Genomic DNA, 23,306 nt, shown 5'->3' with positions numbered 1-23,306 from the left:
AGGCAGTGTACAAAAATAGCAATTTGGCCTGTGATTTACCATATCGCAAACCTTGCAAGCTGCTCCATGAATCTCTCTGTGTTGAAGTGGCAGGGGGGGCACACATCATGTGTTAAATCAGGAGCCAGTACTCTTAGGCTGTCTTGCAAAGTAAAACACACAAGAAATCATTTAACAAAATCAGTCACTTTTGGCTAAATAAAGTCTGTTAAGTGGCTTGGCTAACCTTGCTTTCCTAAATTACTACTCAATCAGGTTGCTTCTCGTTCTTTCCTCTGAAAAGCACATATTCAAATCAGTGTGCATGGAAGCAAGTATGTGGGCACATGCATTATTGACTAATTGCCCTTTTGAATGTGCATCTCACTGAACACAAAAACAATGTTAAGCAGGCAGGACTTGGGGACAGGTGTCCTCCCCCCCCCCCCGGTAAAACACCGCAGCTGGCTTCCCACATTTTGAAATAATACACATGTACCACCAAATTGCATTTTATTATTTGCAGTTGTTTATTTGGGGAGAAGAGGTTGTTTTATCATTGCATTACACACAAAAAGACAACCATCAAATTTATGTAAGTCACCTAGAGAAGTTTCATAGGCAACAAATAAATCTGTTGAAATAAAACAGCCCCCCCCCACAAAACCATTAAATAAAGTATCTCAAAATTATCTAACTGCATCAATTTCCTGAAGCTCATCCAAGAATTGGCACAGCCAGCCACCAATTATTATATTATTCTCTTGATCCAAAATAAGCACAATATGCAGCCTTTCCCTGGTTCAAAAGGTCTTCTGAAAACAAACAAATTAACTGATTAAATACTGCAGCTCTACAGTTACAAGCCTTCTCCCCTCCTTGGGGAGAACAGCTAAGAACACAGGAAGATGGTCTTGACAGAGAGTTGCCCCTCTGACCACAAGCTTGCAACAGGTGCTTGAGAGAGAATAACCCCCACCAAGTGAAATAAACAGAAATCGTTTCTCATTTCTCAGAAAGGCACAGTGACAGACTAGAGAATGTCCCTAAACTGAGAAAAAGCACAAAGTGAATAGAGTCAGTCGGACTCGCTGGCTTCTCCCTGCTGATCCTTGGATTCTGCAACGCTGCTCTCATCAATGTTCTCCAGGGAGGAGGCATGCTGAAGAGCCAACTCAGACAGCAACATGGTGGGGAGCTGGTTCTGCTCGGGGTGCAGCCAAGGCTTCAAATGCATGTTGTTCTCCTGCTTCCAGGAGGGGTATCTCAAGCAGGCTTTATACAGCCTCCTCATCAACTGATCCCGCAAGCCGGGGCAGGGAGAGAGAGGAGAGAGAAGGTCAAAACATGCCCACATTGGACTTCTCTGTGTGATGAGCGCAATGGCAAGAAAATCCCACATAAACCTGGAACTGTACCACCCACCAAAGTGCTCTGGACAGGAAGGTTCATGAACCATGTTGGACAACTAAAAGGTACCATGTGAGATCACCTGCCTCAAATCCCTACTCAGGACTTGAAGAGGCATCCACCCACAACAGAACACAGGAATTAGAGCAATGCTCCTCCAAACTTGGGTCTCTAGCTGCTGTTGGGGCTGGTAATTTTACCATCCTCCCTGACCACTGGTCATGCTAGCTAGGGATGATGGGAACTGTAGTCCAAAACCAGCCGGAGACCCAAGTTTGGTAAACCCTTCCCCTAAAAATAAAGCAAGGTTCCAGTCCTTCCTGGTTCTGAACTAATGGCAGATTTAAATAAAGATATAGAAAGCCATCTTCTACATAATCACAATACTGGTCCATCTAAGCTCAGTATTGTAGACGATGACCGGAAGTGACTCTCCAGCGCTTTGGGCAGGCACCTTTCTACCTGGAGACACCTGGAACTGAACTTCTGAACTTTGACATGCAAATCATGTGCTCTTCTACAAATTGATGATCTGAATGCCATTCCAGTTTGCAATGTGTGCAACCCCTGGGCTTCTGGGGTAGTTTTGCCTCTAGTCTACTGAGCTGCCAGTCAGGTACCTGGGCAAAACTGGAGAGGCAGGCTACCCTATAGCCAGGAACATGGGCTCAGCTGCTGTCCAGGTGTGCTAAACAGTATTTATGTAATTAATTTCTATGCCGCCCTATACCCAAAGGTGTGTGTAAACTGGTGATGGGCAATAAAAATAAAATAAAAAATCTAGTATTCTGAGACACTCAATTTCCATCTGTTCCCACCCTCCCTCCTTCTGCCCAAAAAAGAAAAGAAAGAAAGATTGCAGCCTTTTGAGTCTGCAAGAACTCACAGACAAGAATTTGAAGGGTATGGGAAATGTCCCAGAAACAAGTGCTTTTCCAGCAGTGTTCTACACAGCCCTTTGCTTCTTTTTCATGTCGAAGTGCTTCGTGTGCCTTATCTGGTTGACATCCTTACAATAGGAGCAGCTTACATAGTGCTTTGCAGAAGTTGTTGGGTTCCAAGCCCTATCATCTCCACCCAACGTGGCCAATGGTCAGGGATAATGGGAGCTGTAGTCCAGAACATCTGGAGGCCACCATGTTCGCTAAGCCTGCCTAACATAGCCTTATAAAGCAGGGATGGTAAACCCCAGGCCTGGGGGCCCAAGCACAGTCCCTTCCCTCCAAGCCCTTGGGACTCACCTCAGACCCTTCACCAGCCCTGATCTGCACCCTCTTTGGATGTTTTTGCGGGGCTACTTCTACTACGGTACTAATTTATTATCTGTACCCCGTCCATCTGAATGAGTTGCCCCAGCCACTCTAGGCGGCTTCCAACATAGAAGTTCATAAAACATTACACATTAAAAAGCTTCCCTATACAGGGCTGACTTCAGATGTCTTCTAAACGTGTCTAGTTGCTCATCTCCTTGACATCTGATGGGAGGGCGTTCCAGAGTGGGCACCACTACCGAGAAGGTCCTCTGCCTGTGTTTTTGAACTTTGGTAATGCCTCTAGCCTGCTATACAAAGCTAAAATCTACTGCTCCACCCGCTTTGGCCTCTGAACCTGCCCACCACGGGCACCTGGTCCCCAGGCTGAAAAAAGGTCCTCCACTTATATAAAAGTGGGTCCAAATTACTATTACCAGGGCCGTCTTAAGCGCCCCTCGCGCCATGGTGCGCCGGATCTGTCCGGCGCCCTCCCGCCCCTTTTCCCAGCGCGGTGGGCGGAGCGAGCAGCTGCGCGGCGGACCGGCCGGCAAGCGGGCGGGTGCAGCTCACGGTGCCCTCCTGGCAGGCCGGCGCCATGGTGCCCTGTGCCACCCAGCCTATACGTAGGGCCGGCCCTGACTATTCCTATATGGCAGTTGAAGGGCTATGGCAGAAAAGCAGGGGCTTGCTTAAGGCTATCTAGTGGGTTCATCAGGGTAGAGGAAACATTCAGACTGAGGACTTTCTGATTCACAGCTCAGTCTCTTAGCCCACTGTGCTCCATAACCAACAATGCAGGGGGAACCCTCTCTCTGGGCAGAGAAAGAGGGCTTTCTGCAAATCCATCCCACATAATATTACACTGGCTGAACTGATGCTCGTCACAAGAGGAACCAGATCACTGGAGCCCCAGGATAGCTCAGTTGGTAGAGCATGAGACCCTTAATTTCAGGGTCATGGGTTCGAGCCCCATGGTTGGGCCAAAGATTCCTGCATTGCAGGGGGTTGGACTAAATGACCCTCGTGGTCCCTTCCAACTCTTAAACTATTATTCTGCCTCACTCACCTTTGGTGCCAGGAATTGAGCAGCTTTGTTCACAATCCACTTGGGCAGAAATCCTAGTTTGGAAAGGGGGGGAGGCAGGAAAGATGAGAAAAAAAATTAACCTCGGTCACATACACAGCATACATTTAAAGCACATGCCCCCCCCCAAAAGAATAATGGGAACTGTAGTTTTCTCCTCAGAGAGGTTACAATTCCCTTAACAATGGTTCCCAGGATTATTTGATAGATGAGCAGGTGCATGATTGCTACTGACAATGGGCTGCGGCAAACAAATTTCCCATAATGCAGATGTTGGAAGCTGATTTGCAGTAGATGAAAAATCATCTAGCCTGTCTAGTGTTTGCAATTCATTTTTAAACGGTTAACAGGTAACTCACATTTTATGTGAGGGTTCGGTTCTGGGGGTCCATGTGTATGTGCAAAAAAATACTAAACCCAGGAACCCTAGAAGCGCCAATTTGGAGGGCTGTTTACCTGGCTCTGGGAAGCAGTAGCTAGTGCTCCGGCAGGGTCCTAGAGTCCTCCCTCCTGCTTCTGAAAGCCTAGTAAGCACTTGCAGAGCTTTGGGGAGGAGAAAGGATGGCTCTAGGACCATGCCAGGGCGCTCATGCCTCTTTCCCAAATCCGTCCATCCGTCCTGACCCAGCTTTGGAAAGGCGTCACAAGGGCTCTAGGATGCAGCCAGAGCCCCCGCGCCACCTTCTGAAAGCTGGGTAATCCTGCAATTACAGCATTGCGTGGTGGTGGTGGGATAAATGGAGAGCAGGTTTCCTCAGCTCTCCATTTGTTTATTTACTCGCGCACCCACACAAAGCTGAATTAAAGTAAGTAAAATCAGTGTAGGATAGAATCATGGAATCACAAACCTGGAAGATGCGAGTTAACTGTACCTCCTACACAGAGCCTTTATTCTTTTTTAATCTACTTGTTTTTTTCTCACTTAACACTTTGGCCACCACTGAGAAATCTGGTTAGTCACTGTGACTAGAGCATATTCCTTTTCTTCTTCTTCTTCTTTTTCTTCAAATTCAGCTTTAAATAGTTTTATGCCTTGTGAAGCATATATGCTTTTCATGAAGCAGGTTTGATCACAAAGCAAGATACAGTACTTCCTTTGATCCTAAAACAGCATTTCTATCATAGTAAAGGCAAAAGGTAAAATAGTACTCAAATTAATCAACAACTTTCCCACAAGGATCTTATTACCTGATGACTGCAGCACAACTTACTATGGCAAAGATATTAGAAGATTCAAAATGTATATTTTGTTCTATTTTTTGAAATATTTTTATTTGATTGTACAAGTATATTATAACAATATTACCATTCACATACACATTTAGATTCCTCCTAACCTCTAGACCTCCCACCTCCCCTCCATGGGTCCTTTTATTAAACCTTTTCTACTGCATCTTTTCCAATAATTTATATTTTATATAACATCATTGTGTTCATAGTACTAGCTACATTACAAGTGTTATTGCAATCTTGCTAATGTTCCCATCTGCTTACAGTGGTCTCTTTATTGAAGTTTTGGTCTTCTTGGTTCCTGAGCTTTCCAGAACTAAGCCTCCGGAACTATGCAGCTTAGTTTGGTCAGAGTCAAGTATTCCCTTACAGAGTTAACATGAAATATATTACTTCTGACGAATGAGCCACCGTAGCTGCTAGAGGGCCTTGATCATTTGTGTCCTAGCCTTTTTAGACTCTTCTACCCATGTACTACCTGAAATCAAAGGGTTACCAGATGTGGAATATATTGGCATTATTTTCAGCTCTCCTACTCCACTAATGCTGACAGGTCTGGTTCCAGGTTTGAGGAAGCCCTCAGCAAATTGTCCTGTGGTACGCCACAGTGAAACGTTCTGGTGGGCTCACAGCAGTGAGCTTAATCTGGTGGTGGTGGTGGTGGGTGACCATTATAATTTCCACAAAGCTTTGACATGGCTCTACATTGGAGGGAATTGAAATGGCTTCCCTCACAGTTGCTACCACCAGGTAAGCCCCTAGCGGAGGTCCAGTTAGGACTGGTTGGCCCCTATATGGATTTTGGAAATTGCAAGAAAAATAAGTCATGTCAAACTAATCTGATCTCATTTTTTGACAGAATTACAAGCCTGGTAGATGAAGGGAATGCTGTGGATATAGCTTATCTTGATTTCAGCAAGGCCTTTGACAAGGTGCCCCATGATATTCTTGTAAAGAAGCTGGTAAAATGCGGGCTAGACAATGCTACCATTCAGTGGATTTGTAACTGGCTGACTGACCGAACCCAAAGGGTGCTCATCAATGGCTCCTCTTCATCCTGGAGAGTAGTGACTGGTGGGGTGCCACATGGTTCTGTCTTGGGCCCAGTCTTATTCAACATCTTTATCAATGACTTGGATGATGGGCTTGAGGGCATCCTGAGCAAGTTTGCAGATGACGCCAAATTGGGAGGGGTGGCTAATACCCCAGAGGACAGAATCACACTTCAGAATGACTCTAACAGATTAGACAACTGGGCCAAAGCAAACAAGATGAATTTTAACAAGGAGAAATGTAAAGTACTACACTTGGGCAAAAAAAAAATATGAAAGGCACAAATACAGGATGGGAGACACCTGGCTTGAGAGCAGTACATGTGAAAAGGATCTAGGAGTCCTGGTAGACCACAAACTTGACATGAGTCAACAGTGTGATGCAGCAGCTAAAAAAGCCAATGCAATTATGGGCTGCATCAATAGGAGTATAGCGTCTAGATCAAGAGAAGTAATAGTACCACTGTATTCTGCTCTGGTCAGACCTCCCCTGGAGTACTGTGTCCAGTTCTGGGCACCACAGTTCAAGGATAGTGAACTGTGACAATAAAAATGACAATAAAAGGATGACATATAGAGGAGGGTGAAAGGTTGTTTCCTGCTGCTCCAGAGAAGCGGACACGGAGCAATGGATTCAAACTACAAGAAAGAAGATTCCACTTAAACATTAGGAAGAACTTCCTGACAGTAAGAGCTGTTCGACAGTGGAATTTGCTGCCAAGAAGTGTGGTGGAGTCTCCTTCTTTGGAGGTCTTTAAGCAGAGGCTTGACAGCCATATTTCAAGAATGCTTTGATGGTGTTTCCTGCTTGGCAGGGGTTGGACTGAATGGCCCTTGTGGTCTCTTCCAACTCTATGATTCTATGATTCTAAGACGATAGTTTTCAGATGCACAGAAGGAAGATCCAGATACATGGATGTCAGGCAGAAGAAAGGTTTCTCTGTTCACTAAATAGACCGAGCACAAGTTTAAGGTTGAGAAAAGTACCCGGAGAACAATTCAGAACAGGAATGGTGCCTAAGAAGAATATGGATGTTCCCAGTTTAGGTATTTCAAAAAAATAAAAATAAATGATTGCATCTACTAGAGCAACATCTTGCCTCCAAGTAGGTCTTAGGACCATATGACCTAAATGACTCCAATGAACTCTTTCACCAGCCCAGGTGAAGATTTCTGTAGTAATGTACGAAAATAACAGGTCCAGGATATACTGCACATCTTTAGTTGACTGCTGAGGTAATATGAGGTATTAGTGGTCCCCCCCCAATGCCAGGCCAGAAGCACAACTCATGTCAACAAGAAGCTGTGCCTCCTCTGTTGTGGGCCCCAACTCTGTGAAACTCCCTCCCAACACTGCCTCTGCTGAGTTTCAGGTGCCTGATCAAGATGGATTTTTAATTTTATTTCTGGAGGCTTTGGAATCGCAAATGCTTCCCTAATGTTTTAAAATGTTTTGATGCTGTAAGGGGGCGGAGTTACAGAGAGCAGCCCCCCCATCATAAAGTCCAGCTCCTCAACTAGTCAGAGCTCCAGCAGGGGGTCCAGTGAAGGGCAGGAGGAGGTGAGTGGGTTGGTACAGGGCTCCGACAGCATCCAAGAGCCGCGACTGCAGCCTAGAGCTCCTATACAGGAAATGGCCAGCGGAGGAGCATCGGACAGGCACCCTTCTCCCCCAATGCCTGATTTGAGGTGTGCCAGCTCCCGTAGGAGTGAGGGGGTCCCCAAACTACTTTGCTGTGCGCGTAGTCGGAAAGCGCCATTGCGAGATTCTGATAAAGACTGAACAGTCATGTTTCTCTTATCTCTTGCACTGTGAATAAGTATGCACCAATAAAAGTCTTAAAGACACGTCGGTGTGGAGTGTCGTCACTTGAGGGTAGCCACCAGCATCCCTGACAGATGCTCTTTGTTAAAATCCCCAAGATTTTAAATTCATGACGTTCTACATTATGCCTCAAATACTGCATATTATATATTTTTATTATTGTAAGCCACTTTGAGATCTAGATGGTGAAAAGCAGTTGTTCATAATAAATAATAATAATAATAATAATAATAATAATAATAATAATAATAATAATAACGCTGTGCTAAATAGTCTATAGAATGCTGACTCACCTTTAGGGTCAAGCTGTACCAGGTAAGTCAACATGCAACTGTCGTGTCTAGTTGGTTGCACCAGGTATCCAGCCAAATGCGAGGCAGCCCGCACCGTGCCCTGGCGTGGAGGGTAATTCTGCATAGTAAAAAGCCAGGCAATCAGCTGATGGATCAATTTCTGGTACAGAGGCCTCCCCTTCCCCTCCTCCCTGAGACTGAGTTCCCATCAGGTAACTAAGGGGTACTCAACAATCAGTTTAGTGTGCTAGCCAAAGCCCATGAAAACTGCATTGTAACACACCAAAATACAGAAGTAGCAATAAAAAACAACAACACATCAATAATAGAAGGCAGGCTTCAAAGGACTGGACCCTTATTCCCAAGAGGCTGCCAACTTTACCACCAACAGCTCAGTCGTGTGAAGTGTCTCTCAGCTCTGTCATCCAGAGAACTAAGCATTGTAATAAAGCAGGTGCTCCATCTCACCAAGGTGAGCCTGCCTGAAACCCCAAAGAGCTGCTGGTAGTGAGTGAGCTAAATGGAGCTAAAGGTCTGACTTAGGGCTCAGCCACACTTCCATTTAACCCACTGCTTTCCATTTAACCCACTGCTTTCCCCTGGGGAAAACTCGTGGTTTAGCACTGAATCAGAACAAATGGCAACTGGGTTTTCCGCAAGATTGATGTATGCACCAATTCCCCGGTTTTCCCGGGGAACGCGGCAGAGCAAACAAAAAACCACTCAGACCTGTGCCTAAAAAGCACAGGACAAGTGGAATAAAAAAATCACTTTCTAGGCAAGGGACAAGTGCAGAAGTGTGAACAAGCCCTTAGTATGTGACAGTATATTCAGCCGTTGTGGGTCTCATTGCGTACTTGCGTGCCGAGGTACCAAGACATCCCCCAAAAAACTCTCACTCCACACAATATTTAAGTTTGAGGTTTTTGGCATTAATTTTGGCCACAACTTTATTTAAATACAACTGATGTGAGTGGTTGCTTAGGAATTGGTTCCCGCCATCTGTCACCCACCTGGGACAGATCTGACTCCTGCTAGCCTGGTAGGGGAGCCAGTAGGTGAAGACCCTCTGGGAGGGGCCCAAGCCCTTGACCTCATCCCTCAGATGCTCCCCGAGGCTCATGCACGATCCTGGCCCCTAGCAGGGATAAACGGACAAACATGTGGAGCCCCAGGATTCCTTTAACAGAATACCCATAAAGGCAGCAGCAACCATGAGGGGCAGGCCCAACCAAAATCCGTACCCCTCCATCATTCAATTTGAACCAATGCCTAACCGCAACCTTACAAGTTGTGACTTATTGCTACGCAGTAGGCAAAACCACCTGGCAGCAGCCAATCAGCCAAGTGGACAAATTCCTACCAGGCCCCTGATCCAAAACAGGTGACCCCATGACAGGCGCAGCAAGGTCAATGCAAAGAACATCTAAAATTAGAGGAGGGCGGGCGGGAGATTCGTTGCGAGCAGTAGAAGTGGGTTAAAGCTGCTTGCTAAGCATATATGGGGCTAAGGCTGTCAATTAATTATTTGCTACATGCAAAATTCCCCAGCAACAGCACACCCACCAATCACACATGTGGCCATCCAAACTGACCCGCCCAACCAACCCTGGGATGTCTTGTTAACCCTTCCGCAACCCATTTCTCCTTTAAGGGGAGAACCTGCTTTACCAAGCGGGTGGATGAAGCTCCATTTCCCTAATGAAATGCTATAGAGGGTCTCTGAGAGGAGACCTAAGCACACACACCCCAATCCATTACCCACCTGAATCTCGTAATTTTTCCCTTGCTCACTTACCGGATGTTTAACAGAGAAGTTGAGGATAATATAAGCCTTATCCAGGACTCTCCATGACCTCAGAGTCACCACATCTCTGTTCCTTAACGGCTTTGGGCACTTCCCTAATCCAAGGGAGAAGGTGGGGAGAGAAAGGCAGTTCAACATTGCACCTACACCATGCAGATCACATTCAGTTGCTAATGATTTCATCTAAATTTGTATTCATTCATATTCATTCTATATCATTCATAAATCTATTTCATAAGATTTCCATTTTAAATTTCTATTAAGCTTTGAATAGCAGTAAGGCGAGTGAGTTGTTGCCATTGCAATTACAAGTCCCAGGCACCTTAGCTTTTTAATTAGAATGGCCGGGGGGGGGGCGGCACCTGTGTCGCATAAACGAAAGTGAGAGCTCAACTTGCTTTGGCAAAGCAACACAGGGAATGTGTCAAAGGTCCAAGCAGGTTGTCTCAAGTAAAGAGAGGCCTTGCACACAGATCCTATATCCCCCATCCAAGCACAGAAGAGAAGAAAAATTGCACCACCTGTGCATGAAAGGAAGGTATCAGCAGCAGGCAACGTTTGCAGAAATAGAAAAGCGGGTGGCAGGAGGAAGAGGGAAGAGGAGGAGGACAAGCAAGCCGAATGCCTTTTGAGGACTGAGCATACTGTACTGACTGTTGAGTGTCTGTTGGAGGGGGAGGGAAAATGCAACAGGGTATCCTGAAATCAGGCATGGCTGGCTGGAAACCTGAACAGGAATTCTTCATGCTACAACTATGTGTTGCAGGTTCACATAGTTGAGAGATGCAAGGCAAACACACCCCTATATGTTGTGGACTATACTGCTCTATGAGCCTGATCCTTCCTTTCCACCAAGTTGTGGTTTTTTTTAGCAGTGTCCACTGCTAATCCCCAAGGCTATTTGACCTCCAGAAAGAAGTGAGCCAGGTAGCTAAAAAGCAGGCACCATCGTGGGAGAGGCATTCTCTCTCTTACACAAAACAGAATACCCGTTTCAAGCGTTGACCAACTCTCAAGTCAGGGACCTGCCTTGCACTACCAGAATGTTTCTGATCAATCCATCTAACACAGCTCTCTTCCACCACCTTGAGTCCACAGACATTGTTGTCTCATCAACCATGGCTATCAAGTTAGGCTGCCTGGCAATGATGAGGGTGGTAATAATAATGAGCTAAAAGACTAAATCATGGATGGAGAACCTCAAGAGTCCCCAAAGGCCACACACCCACTCTGACTCAGCACTCTGGATTTGCATCCTTCTTTGACTTCTTTTCCGTACCTGATTATTGCTTACCTGGATGGGATGAGGATAGAAAGGGAAGTGTGTGTGTGTGAAGAAACTAGCTTAACTTGTGAATTTTGTCTTTGGATTTATTTTGACTCTGCCCCAGCCACCCCATCATTCAGCCCTGGGCAGGCTCTCCAGGAGGGGAATGTGTCCCTTGGGTTGGAAAACGGTTTCGCAGCCCTGGACAAAGCTGCATAGTCCTCTCTCATTACACTCTCATTACAACAACCTGGAGTAGCTCAGCAGATATAGTTTTGCTGCTGGCTAAGGACCAAACGGGATGTGGTTACTATCATGTAGCGTAGTGTTCCACAGATGTTCTTTTTTTAGAGAGAACACCACCAAATCAACAGCAGGTGGAAGGTAGCTGGATCATGATCACATAACATAGTTGAGGTGGATCTTTAAGCAGCGGAGGCTGGTCCATGAGGGTGAATGAGGTACTGCCCCAGAGAAGGAAGAACACCAAGGCACCCCACAGCCCAGACTACTAATCCTCCCAGTGTCTTGAAATTACATCACACATTGCTTACATACCTGCAAGATTACCTTTGCAAACCTCATAACTAGAGAACCCTCTAGTTAATCCATTGCAGCGGAAGCAACAAAGAGAGGCTTGTGGCACCTTAATTACAGTGATAATTCACAAAGTAGGGTTGATTCGATGCCAGGATGTTTTTATAAACACTACTTTCGCAACGGTCAATGCCATTATTTTACATACACCTAAGCGTCAGCGTTATCATCCTGTTTCCATTTCCCTCTGAACTCCTCTGCTAATATTTCTCAGGTTAACGTTCCACAATTCCTCATCCGCATCACAAGTCCATGCCATCAGAAATGTGCCACAAGACTTTGGCTACTGAAGAGGTAGGAACAGGGATGGGGGACTTGTGCCCGGGGATTCCCAACTCCCATCAGCCTCAAACAGTATGGCCAGTGATGGAGGAGGGTGGGTGTTTGTGGTCCTTGGAGCTAGGAACTTTAAAGCTTAGGAACCCATCAGCATTTTTTCTGACTTTGGTACCAAATCTCATTGTGTTTGCCAGGTGACCCACAACTCATCAGGCCCAGATGCCAACAGTGGCCCTTTAGGTCCCTTTATCAGGCTCCCAGGATTCTCCCCAAGACACACTCCTCACCCTTGTCACTTCAACACCCCCTTTAAGTGTGTTTACATGGCTGGAATGCAATGCCTCTTCCTTGGCTGGATGGAGAACAGAGAGGGAAGTGCAAATGTGATTTGCTCTTACACTCCATTTTGCCCCTGGCCTTGACCCTCATTGGGCACGTGACCTCTGGAAGATTGCCCAGATGGCAATGTGGGCCACACCTGCACTAGTTCATGTGGTTTGGTGGTGGTATTGGGGTGCCCATCCTTACTTACATGCATAGTAGCTAACATCAGCATTCTCTGTGAGACGGGCGATCTCATGCGTCTCAACAAGGTTTATGTCCCACATGCCGCGGTACTCAGTGTCATGGAGGACATCATATGCTGTCTCTGCCTTGACCCCTGCCATGTGACTGATGCCCTGCGGGTGGAAGGAAGAACACTGTCAAAACACCAGAGTAGTGAAGAACCTCAGACCATGGTGTAAAATGGAACAAGCCTGCTGAGTGTCTGCTTTGGGTGCGAAAGGTCACAGGTTCAATCCCTGGCCTCTCCACGTAAGGCTGGGAATGCCTCCCATCTGAAGCCCTGGAGAGATGCTGCCATTCAGTGTAGACCATACTGAGCTTGATAGACCAACCTGGTCAGTGTTTGAATGGAATATCAACCGGGAGCTTTGCATACACCACCTTGAACCCTGTCAAGGAAGAAGGGGAATCATGTTTATATAAATAAAACCTGATGTGGTGTTTACATGACCACTGGACCAAGGAACGAAGCTTGGTTTCAGGAGGTAGAAGCTTCTCAACCTCACCTAGTCAATGAAGTCCACTCTACTGCTTGAATAGTTTGTCCAGCAATATCAGTTTCTGGGAATCAAAACTGAATACCAGCTGCTGGAAACTGCAGGTAGGGAGACTTGTTGTTGTGCTAATGGCTTGCTTTTGGGCATCGCATTGAGGCATCTGGTTGGCCATTGTGGGACCAAGATGGTGTGCTACATGTACCTTTGGCCTGATCCAGGGGGTTCTTCAAGAATATGCAAATATTATGCAAATTGATGTCCACTTTAGTAAATGCACTTCCTCTTTGGAGGTGATGCCTGATTGGCCGTTGACTTTTGACCTTCTAGTGGTGAGGGAAGAGCATCCAAAATAATCAACAGTTTGCTGCCTTTTCATGACAAAGCCAGATCAGTGACCAGAAGCAACCACCTCATTCTCCCTGTGCTGATATTCAGAGGCATACTGCCTTTGGCACTGAACGCTGAACCGAAGAAGAGCCCTACAGCTAAATCAACTAGCCTAGCATCCTGTTCTCATAGTGGCCAACCAGATGTCCATGGTTGGAAGCCACCAAGCAGGACCTGAGCACAACAGCGCTCTTTCTACCAAGCATGCTGCCTCCAACGGTGGAGCAAAGAGAGGGTTTCGTAAAACCTTTGGTCCACCTAGTTCAGTATTGTCTACATTGAGTGGCAGCAGGCTCTCCAGGATTTCAGACCAGGAGTCTCTTCCCAACCCTACCTGAAGATGCCAGGGATAGAACCTGGGACCTTCTGCATGCAAAGCAGATGCACTGCTGCTGAGCTATAGCCCTTTCCTGCAAATTGACTAGCAAATTTACAACCGAACTGAACATGGGGAGAAATTGCTACATTCTCCATCAATTATTTGAAAAGCTCTTTGGTCTGACATCCCATGTAAAGGAGGTTTCCTGTTGTTGTCACGCAGTTAAAAATGAGAAAGAGACAAACAATGACATCATGCAAGTGGGCAGCCTTTCTTTCTTTTTTCTTTTGGGCTCCACAGTCATCCTGACATTTCCTGTTTTCTGAGTTACACTTGCTCATTCTACTTAGCATACCTTCCCCAGTGCACACCACACAATGTTCACCACAGGCATGGAAATTGTCCTATGATCACTGTAGCTGCCTGCCTGAACACAACAGGCCCTGAAGGAATGCACTTTCAACTGTGAGGCAGTATGGTGTAGTGCTTAGAGCGTCAGACTAGGACATGAGAAACCAGGGTTCAAATCCTCACTCAGCTATGAAGCTCACTGGGTGATCATCGCCCATCCATTGTCCCTCAGCCTAATCTACCTCACAGGGTTGTTGTGAGGATGAAACGAGGAGCAGAAGAACCATATATACCACCTTGAGATCCTCAGAAGATAAAAGGTGGAATATAAACACGATAAATAAATACATTTGCAAAATGCACAAGCTCAATAGAACCTGAATCTGACACTAGTTCTCAAAAAAGCTCAGGGCATTTGCTGTGAGTGGGATGAAGTTCAGCCGATATTCTATAATACACTCTCTTTTCTGGTCTTCTAAAAATCAAGAGGAGGACTTCTATCGAAGTGTTCTCTAACTGTGAAAGGAGCCAGGTGTCTACACCTCTCAGTCAAACTCTTCACAGGGCTGTTTGTGAGGCTGAAAGAAGAAGGGGGAGCAGCCATCCTTTAAAAAGCAGGGATGGGAAACTGTGGCCCTCCAGCTCCAGATATTGTTGGACCAGAACTTCCACCAACCCAGGCCTTGCTGGGTGGGAGTTAAGAGTCCAACAACACCTGGAGGGTTACAAACTCCCCACCTCTACTTTAAAAGGGCAGCAGGGTTAAAATGCAACAACCAAAAGTTCCATATCACAATTCCAGTGGGCCGATTGTTGCAAGGGAGCACACACTCAGCCAGGGGCGCCAGCTCCAGGGGGCCAAGCCCTTTTGGGACCCCCACTATGTTTTGGGGGTTTGGGCTGGTGAGGGCTAGTGTCCCAAAAGTGCAAAGGCTCCTTCTCCTCCTCTGAGTGCATAGTCGCCCTCGTAAGCTGGCACCTCTGCACTCAGCTAAACTCATTTTACAGCTGCTTCATGAGTCCAGGGCTGATCCCCCATGCAAATTAAGTCATAGATACAAGACATTAAGTGATCTTCAGTAGACACCCTTGGGACAATCTCTCCAAAAAACATGAAAACAGCCTGCAGGATCAGGCCAATAGGCCAGCATCCTGTTCTCACAGTGTCCCAATGGGAAGCACACAGGCAGGCCATGCATGAAACACTGGCTTGCACCCTACCCTCCAGGGCAACAGAAAGCAAACCAGCTTCATCTTCTATATAACAGCCCTTCAAACATTTGATAATATTACATCACTTTTCCAGGCTAAGCATACCCAAGTCTTACTTTCTCCTCTATGACTTGGGTCTCCAGGTCACTCTGTTTTGCTCTTCATATTAACATTTCAAATTTTACAATGGAATTACTGCAGATCCAAGAGATTTGGGCTGTACATGGCCTCTCTGGGATCTAAGTCAGGGCCCAATCCAGCCTGGAACTGATCTGGGGGCCTTGCAAAGTCAAGTGGAGATGGGGAAGAAGTACCACACTTCCCTGCTTAGTCAGGGTTGGAAACCACATGTAAGCATCTGGCCAGGGAGGGAAGGCAAGGCATGCAAGGCTACTTGTGTGTGTCCTTCTCCCCCTCCTCCCTGCCACCAAACCTCTTGCAACAACCCCAGATCACTCCAGGTGGACCTGATTCAGTTTGGTTTCCTGCTGAATTCAGTGCACAGCCCTACATGGAAGGCAAAAGCTGAATTAAGCTGCACTTGTGAATATTACTATTCTCCTAGAAGAGCAAACAGCAGCACATCAGCTACTGGGCTGCATTGTCCCAATCATCACCATAGTATCTTTGACGCTTGGCCAAGACTTCATGAAACATTGGTATCATGATTGTTTAGTCTCTGCCAGTTATTATGTCTGTAAGAGAAGGCAGCTTTCACAGGCTTTCACAGCTTTCCCAGGCTATGCTAAAGTTCATTGCATCCTGCAATTTAGTTATCACCTACACAGGCAGCAGTTGGCTTATACATCCTAACTGAAAAATAGTTCCAATCAAGCTTAGCCCCTACTAAGTTTTCTGCCATATTAAACAGCATTCCAGGCCCCTCATCTCCATCAATCCCAGATACCAGCCTTCATTTCACTCTTTGATTAACACCTTTTGGATACACTCTCTCTGCCTGTGAACAAAGCTGCATACAGGAAGGGTACATGATTTATTTCTTACAAAGGGAGTTGTGTTTCCCTGTTTGTCCCTCCTGAATGCCTGCAAAAAGGTACTGTTTTGTCGAGCCTTTTTCAGATGTCAACAATGTTGGTTGCTGCTAACTGTGCTGCTGAAGTTCTTTCCTGCTGGTGTTGGGGGTTGCCTTGTGTATTTTTATGGGGTTTGTTACCTGGGCTCTTAAATATGTTGTGCATTGCCCAGAGTCTTTTTTAAAAAAAAATCTTTAACAAGAGAGTACCCAGCTTTAAAAATAATAATACGTTTGTGGTTCTCCTCCCTGCCCCCTCTTTATCACAACAAAATTCCTGTGATGCAACAGGCAACAGGTGAGCTTCATGGCCAAGTGGAGACTTGAACCAGTCCAACACTAACCCAAGACGCAATACCCCTGACCTTCCAGATGTCACTGGGCTCCAACTTTCATCACCCCAGCTAACCAATGATCCAGGATGATGGAGTCCAGAACATCTGGAAGGTCACAAAGTTTTCCATCCTTGTTGTTACCATGTATGCACACTACAAGCTAGGTGACCTCAGGCCCTGGCTGCACACTCTTCTCCCCCTCATTGGCCACACTTCACATCCTGGGTGTTTCTGCATGAATGGGGTGTGCCTTGGAATTCAGATGATGGTGTCTCTTGGTTGTGTGAATGGAGAACAAAGAAACCAACGTGAGTGTGTGTCTAGAAACTATTCTACAGCACCACTGCTCTACCCACTTTTGCCTCTGCCTCCACCTGGCACTGGCACGTGGCCCTCAAAAGGTTTCCTGGGTTGAAAAAGATTCCCCACTCTTGACCAGCTCTCAAATGGCGGCACATCCTCAGAGTCAACTCCTGAACCCAAATAACTCCCAGGAATGTTGTAAAAAGCCTGTGGCATTCAACAGACAGCTGCAAAAGCTTGTGTACATTTAAGCATTCTATGACTCTAATCAAGACTCAATCACTTTTCAGCCCTGCTGAATTAAGGACATGTTTTCATTACTTTTTAAAGTAATGATTTATAGCCTGTTCCTCCCTCCCATTCCCAGCATGCAACTAGAGATGGTGCAGAAAAAGCAACATGGAAAGTGCATACATATAGAACTACTGCCAATAAAAAATAAAATAAAGAAAGCTTAATAAATATCTAGCAGGTTGGACTAGATGACCCTCATGGTCCCTTCCAACTCAACAAGCCTGTGATTCTGTGAAATGTGTCCACACCATTGCTGCACGGAGAAATCACCAAAGAGAAAGGAAGTTTCCCTTGTTGCAACCAGGAAAAACCTAAGAGTGCTTAATCTTGACTGGATCAAGCCCTTCCCCATCCCCTGCTTTATTTGCTCCAAACCCAGCCAATTTGTCCACTTAACTCAATGTTGTCCACACTGATGGGCAGTGAGTTGCCAGAGTTTCTAGAGATGCCAAGGATTGAACCTAAAACCAGTGCTTTTTTCTGGGGGTATGCACGGGTATGCATACCCCTAAACCTTTTGTGCACTTCCTAAAACCTTCTGCAAATTCTCTTCTATTGAGCTGTGGCCCTCCCCTACCAAAATTTTGGTTGCTGGTCTACACCCAGATTATAACAGACTTACAGCAGAATTAAAATATATTTTACCAACGAACCTGGGGGCTCAAGTGAGGCTGTGTAAATACCATACATTCAAACCACCCTTCCCCCACCTCCAAAGTAATTCCGGGGACTGTAGTTTGTTAAGGGTGATGGGAACTGCAGCTTTGTGAAGGGTAAACTACAATTCCTGGGATTCTAGAGTTTTTGACGGGTAGAGTGTGGTTTAAATAAATTCTGGGGAGTAGCTTGTGCAAAAGGGCTCAACTAGATACCGTGCAAACTGCTTTTTTTTTGGTGGTGGTGGTGTGGAGCAGCTGTGCAGGGAGAAATTTAACTCTTTCCTCACTTCTGAGGCTTTGAGCATTTCGTATAAAAATCAAGATTACACCTCCGAAACTCTCTCTCTCTTTGCACCGGGCCAGCACCCGCAGGCCAATGCGCACCTCTTTCCCGACGGTCCGCAGCCACGTATTTTAGCATTCACATGTGGCGCAGAGGTAGAAGAGTGCGCGGGGGGGGGGGGGGAGAGAAAAGAACTTTACTCCCGGGACCAGGAGCCTCCGTCCGCTCCCTGTCCCGAATCGCCCCTTCCATACCCAACTCCGGGTCCAGCCTCACCTTGATGTGGTACACCGCCAGGTCCGCATGGGGAACCACCTGCTCCCAGATGGACATGCCAGAGCCCTCGTACCAGCTCAGCCAACCCTGCTGGGACTCGCACTCTGCCTTGAAACGCTCGAAGGTAGCATCGTTCGGGAGGGTCACGGGCTCCATCCTGCCTAAATAGAACGGGGGGGAAAGCACAGGTGGCGGCGGTGGCACGGCAGGTGGGGGTCCCCCCATCCCCAGCCAAGCCAAGGTCTCTCCCCGCTCCCCGCCCCCCCCTCACCTCCCCTCACCTGCTTTCACAATGGTCAAGCGTTACTACTGCGTGCGCGCCGTCTAGGAGTCGTCGCAAGCAAAGTCAGGGCAAGAAAGAGAAGATCCCGCGGAGCCGCGGATATGTGAGCGGCTCTAAATTGCTTTTCGCGGACGCTGATTGGCCGGGGCCGGCTATTGGACGACCGCAGCTATTGGACGAAGGCGGCCGGCTTGCTCGGAGCGCTCGGTCACCAGCTCGCGATTGGCGAAGTTGGGTCGGCTTGTTTAGCCTACAGTACTTGTTTTATTTACAGTATTTAACTTTTAATCGGCACGGTTTTATTGCACTTTTGCAGCCGAGGCCCTTGGGCGTCAAACAAGCTTACTTGTCAAGAGAAGAAGAGGAGGGGTGGGGGAGGGAGAGGGGAAGAAAATATGAATAAGGGGAATGGGCAGCAGCGCAGCAGAAAGAAACCAAACACAAAACTCTTAAAACTGCGGCGCAGATCTTAAAATTGTGGGCGGACTGGGAATCATCGTTTACATTATCATTCAAAAAACAAAACATAAAACCCAGCACCGACCACCCCTCAATAAATTCGTTTCCTTCGTTATCATTATTCTATGCTTATGATAATATTTTATTCTCTTGTTAATTATGCTGTTTTAAATGTGTATTATATATTTGACTTCACTTAGCAAGTTTTTTTGAAATGTTTAAGATTTTTGTTGTTGTTAACTTCGTGTAAAATATGTATTCTGTAGCTGACCTTCTTTGTAATGTTTTATTTTGAAATCTTTAATATTTTAGTTTTCTGTTAATTACGTTGCTTTGACTGTATACTCTATATTTGACTTTCTTCAGAAATGTTTAATTCTAGACTGTTTTATCGATGTTTTAATATGCTATAAACTGCTTTGAGATTTTTCTTAAGAATATAAAGCGGTATAGAAATGAAGTTAATAATAAATAAATAACTATTTGTTGAATTTGTCAGTAGCTTTACTTTGGGCAACCCAAAGTGATTTACAACCCAAAAAACAGGCTACAACAAACCCCTACATAGATGCTTTAAAACCAAGAGGAAAGAGAACTACAGTACATTAAAAGCATGCACGCACATACATGTCTAAAAGGCAACGGCATAGCTGTCAAGTTTTCCCTTTTCTCCCGAGGAAGCCTATTCAGCATAAGGGAAAATCCCTTTAAAAAAGGGATAACTTGGCAGCTATGGGCAACGGTAGTTAAAGGCCAAAGGCCTGGTTATAGTGGGAAGTTTTTGCCTGGGGCCTAAATATATGCAAGGAAGGCATCGGAAGTGTCTCCCTAGAGAGCATTCTGCAAGTAGAGCAGGGGAAAGAAAGGCCTCAGGTGATGATCACATGTCTGGGTTGGGTCATATGGGGAGAGGTAAATTTTTATCATTGTGTATTGGGTTTCTCCCATGTAAATTTTATTATCAAGATAGCTCACCAGGTTCTCTTTAACCAATCAGTTATGGTGGGGGAGGGTCCTTCCATTTTCGTGCAATATACTGTTTTGCCACTGTTAGCAGCTGTATCCAATCAGCTGTATTAGGATTTCTTGGAAGATCATAGCCTGTACTTGTTTGGATCAGTACTTCTGTCCTGAAAGGTGTGTGTGTGTGTGTGTGTGTTTACAACTAATCTGTCTTAATTCTGCTATACCTCCAACAATGCATGTTTCAGCCAAATATATTACTAATTTTGTGCGGAATTAAGTACCATTGGAAACTTGTTTTAAGATAATTCTCCTTCAGGCTCACACTAATAAACTTTTCTCCAGTGTTTCTTAAATGCCCATGTCCATTCTGTTTCAAAGATTGTTGATGCAATATTTGCTAAGTCCTGTTCACGTGAAGGACAGGGAGATTATTTTGTATTTACCAAAATAATATGAAATAGATATTTGTTATTACTTAAGTTTTATAATTTTGCTCAAAAGTCTTTAACGTGGTAACCTGATTATTTAGCTTTGAACTGTTATCCTATATGTCTCAGTTGAAAAAAGAAAAGAATTATAGTGGGTGTACATGATTATTATTGCTGCCTGTTCATATGAAATAATTTGATGCTGGCACAAATCAGGTGCTATAGTTTAAAAAATTGTTCATTTTTTTTTTAAAAAAAACATACAATGTCAAATTTTGTTGTCTACAAAACCATTTCTGAGGGCCCTGGAGAAAATGCTGGAAATACTATTATATTTTAACCCACCCAAGAAAGTTGTAGGGTCTGCCACTTTTTAGTATCTTCATCTTTTTGTGTGCTTATGTTTCTGCAGTTATGATTGACAGTTGTTTGTGAATCTGGGTCCTAAGTACTCTATTGGGCTATTTTTAAATTGAAAGCCGAAATCTTTGTAGAAGGTATTTATCAATTGAGTTGCCAATATTTATTCTGAAACCAACTGATTTAGTAGTATGGATCTTGTAACAGGATGCTTTTCCAAAGGCCATGTATTTTGTATTGATGTTTCTGGTTTTGTAAAAGATAATGCTATTATCATTTGCATACAGTGAAATTTTAAATTCTTGCAAGCCAAAGTTAATTCCATTGGTTCTTAACAAACTTGCTAATGGGACTAAAAAATTGAGAACAAAGCAGAGATAATGTGGACCCTTCACATGTGCCATGCTGGATTCTTAATGGCATTAATAATTAATTGCTAACAAAAATATTTGCTGTTAACAAAAATTAATTGTTAACAAAAAAAGGATGGAAATCCCTCCATCCTTTAAATTACCAACTGAGATTCGTATCTTGAAGAGTTCTTGCTATAAAAGGCTATTCTGACCTTTCAAAAAAAAAGTGGGTTGAGGTGAGGGGCACCAAAGCCCCCATTCTTCAAAAAATTTACCCACCCACCCCAAATTTAAGCAAAAGTAAACATTTGCATTTTTCAGTTTCCCATGACTTAATCCTGCTACTTTTACTTCTTTAAGCCCCCCTTACCCAGCTACAAAATACAGGTGCTTGTTTGTTTCATGAAAATGGGGTGCAGGAGACAAAAAGATAGAATGCAAGGAACATTTATCCCTAGAACACATAATAAAGTCTTGTGGCACCCTCACAACCAAACTTTTATTATAGTATAACTTCTTAAGTGGGCAAGAGGCCATCAGATGCAACATTATTGTTATCAGAGGGAAGCTCTATTTTGCAAAAGGTTTACGATGGAAACTAAGATCTGACTGTTCCCCATCCTTTATTATTTATGAAGTGAACTAAATAACACTAAGAGGACTTGGAATTTAATCAAATAATCAAATATAGCATGCGGGGGGCACTTTATCTAAATTATATAATTTGGTATATGAATGATTGGTATTAATAATTGCATTATGAATTGGTATTGTTGTAATGAGGCTATTATTGGATTGTAATTGGAAACAAATTAAAAAAATATTAAAAAACACACACGATAAAACGTCAAACATTAAAAAATTCCTTAAACAGGACTGCCTTCAGATGTCTTCTAAAAGTCAGATTGTTGTGTATTTCCTTGACATCTGATGGGAAGGTGTTCCACAGGGCGGGAGCCACTATTGAGAAGGCCCTCTGCCTGGTTCCCTGTAACCTCACTTCTTGCAGTGGGGGAACCACCAGAAGGCTCTTGGTGCTGGACCTCAGTGTCCGGGCTGACCGATGCTATAAAAGTAGCCAGCCCTTTCATTAAAAGAAGTCAATTACTAAAGTTCCCGTTGGAACAAAGAAGTCTTCACCTGCCAGCAGGACAGCAAGGAGGGAGTCAGTCTAGCTTCTCTAGGGAGGGAGTTACAAAGTTGGGGAGCAGCCACCGAGAAGGCCCTCTCCCGTGTCCCTACCAAGTGTGACTGTGAGAGTGGTGGGACTGAAAGAAGGGCCTCTCCTAAAGATCTCAGAACCTGAGCAGGTTCTTGTGATGAAATACGGTCTTTCAGATATGTAGCTTGGACCTAAGATGCTTGAAGAGTAATTCCTACTTGCACATGGTTGTGAAAGCAGAGGAAACCAAAGCTTTAGAAGGGAAGTTGGGGGCAACTCAATGATAGCTAGAATATATGCATACAGCAACTTTTTTTACAACAGCAGGCAGTCATAGCTGATAAAACTCTTCTTTGGACTGTCACCCTGAAAAGGCTTACCTGGAGACCTTATTACTATCATTAAGGCAACAGGCAAAAACATATCTGTTTTCCCAGGCTCGTTAAGAACTGCTAAGGAAAGCATTTGACAGGTTTGATTTTACCATTTATTTAAATAGCCCATTGCTATTTGAGGTTTGCATTTGAATGTACTTGTATTTGTATATTTGTATTTGTATTATTTGTATGGTATATGTATTTGAATTGTACTTTTCGTATACCTAGGGTCACTTGCACCCTTAGCAATGAGCTGTATTGGCATTCCACCCCCCCCCCAAAACAATTAAAAGCAGTTAACCACAATAGGCACATTAGAATTTTCT

At 44.9% G+C, this 23,306-nt stretch overlaps 1 protein-coding gene across 1 annotated transcript; it reads right to left on the bottom strand.

Moving 5' to 3' along the window:
- Positions 1-754: 754 nt before the first annotated feature.
- LOC118078277 (START domain-containing protein 10-like) lies at positions 755-18,748 on the bottom strand. Its single transcript, XM_035102073.2, has 6 exons — positions 18,593-18,748; positions 12,609-12,756; positions 9,925-10,028; positions 8,127-8,244; positions 3,709-3,761; positions 755-1,276 (listed from the first exon to the last, which is right to left on the bottom strand). The coding sequence occupies exons 1-6, from the start codon at positions 18,746-18,748 to the stop codon at positions 1,058-1,060; spliced, it is 798 nt and encodes a 265-aa protein (XP_034957964.1). The 3' UTR covers positions 755-1,057.
- Positions 18,749-23,306: the final 4,558 nt, after the last annotated feature.

Source organism: Zootoca vivipara, chromosome Z (genome assembly GCF_963506605.1).
Source record: "Zootoca vivipara chromosome Z, rZooViv1.1, whole genome shotgun sequence".
NCBI lineage: Eukaryota > Metazoa > Chordata > Lepidosauria > Squamata > Lacertidae > Zootoca > Zootoca vivipara.
Note: the sequence above shows the minus strand (reverse complement) of the source record. Positions and strands in the feature narration are given on the sequence as shown.

Excerpts from the sequence above, each read along its gene's own strand:
- LOC118078277 (XM_035102073.2), bottom strand. The coding sequence starts at position 18,748 with ATGGAGCCCGTGACCCTCCCGAACGATGCTACCTTCGAGCGTTTCAAG. Across the intron at positions 10,029-12,608 it reads TGATGTTAGCTACTATGCAT|GGAAGTGCCCAAAGCCGTTA; the intron begins GTAAGTAAGGAT and ends CCCTTGGATTAG. Across the intron at positions 8,245-9,924 it reads ACTTCTCTGTTAAACATCCG|AATTACCCTCCACGCCAGGG; the intron begins GTAAGTGAGCAA and ends TTTACTATGCAG.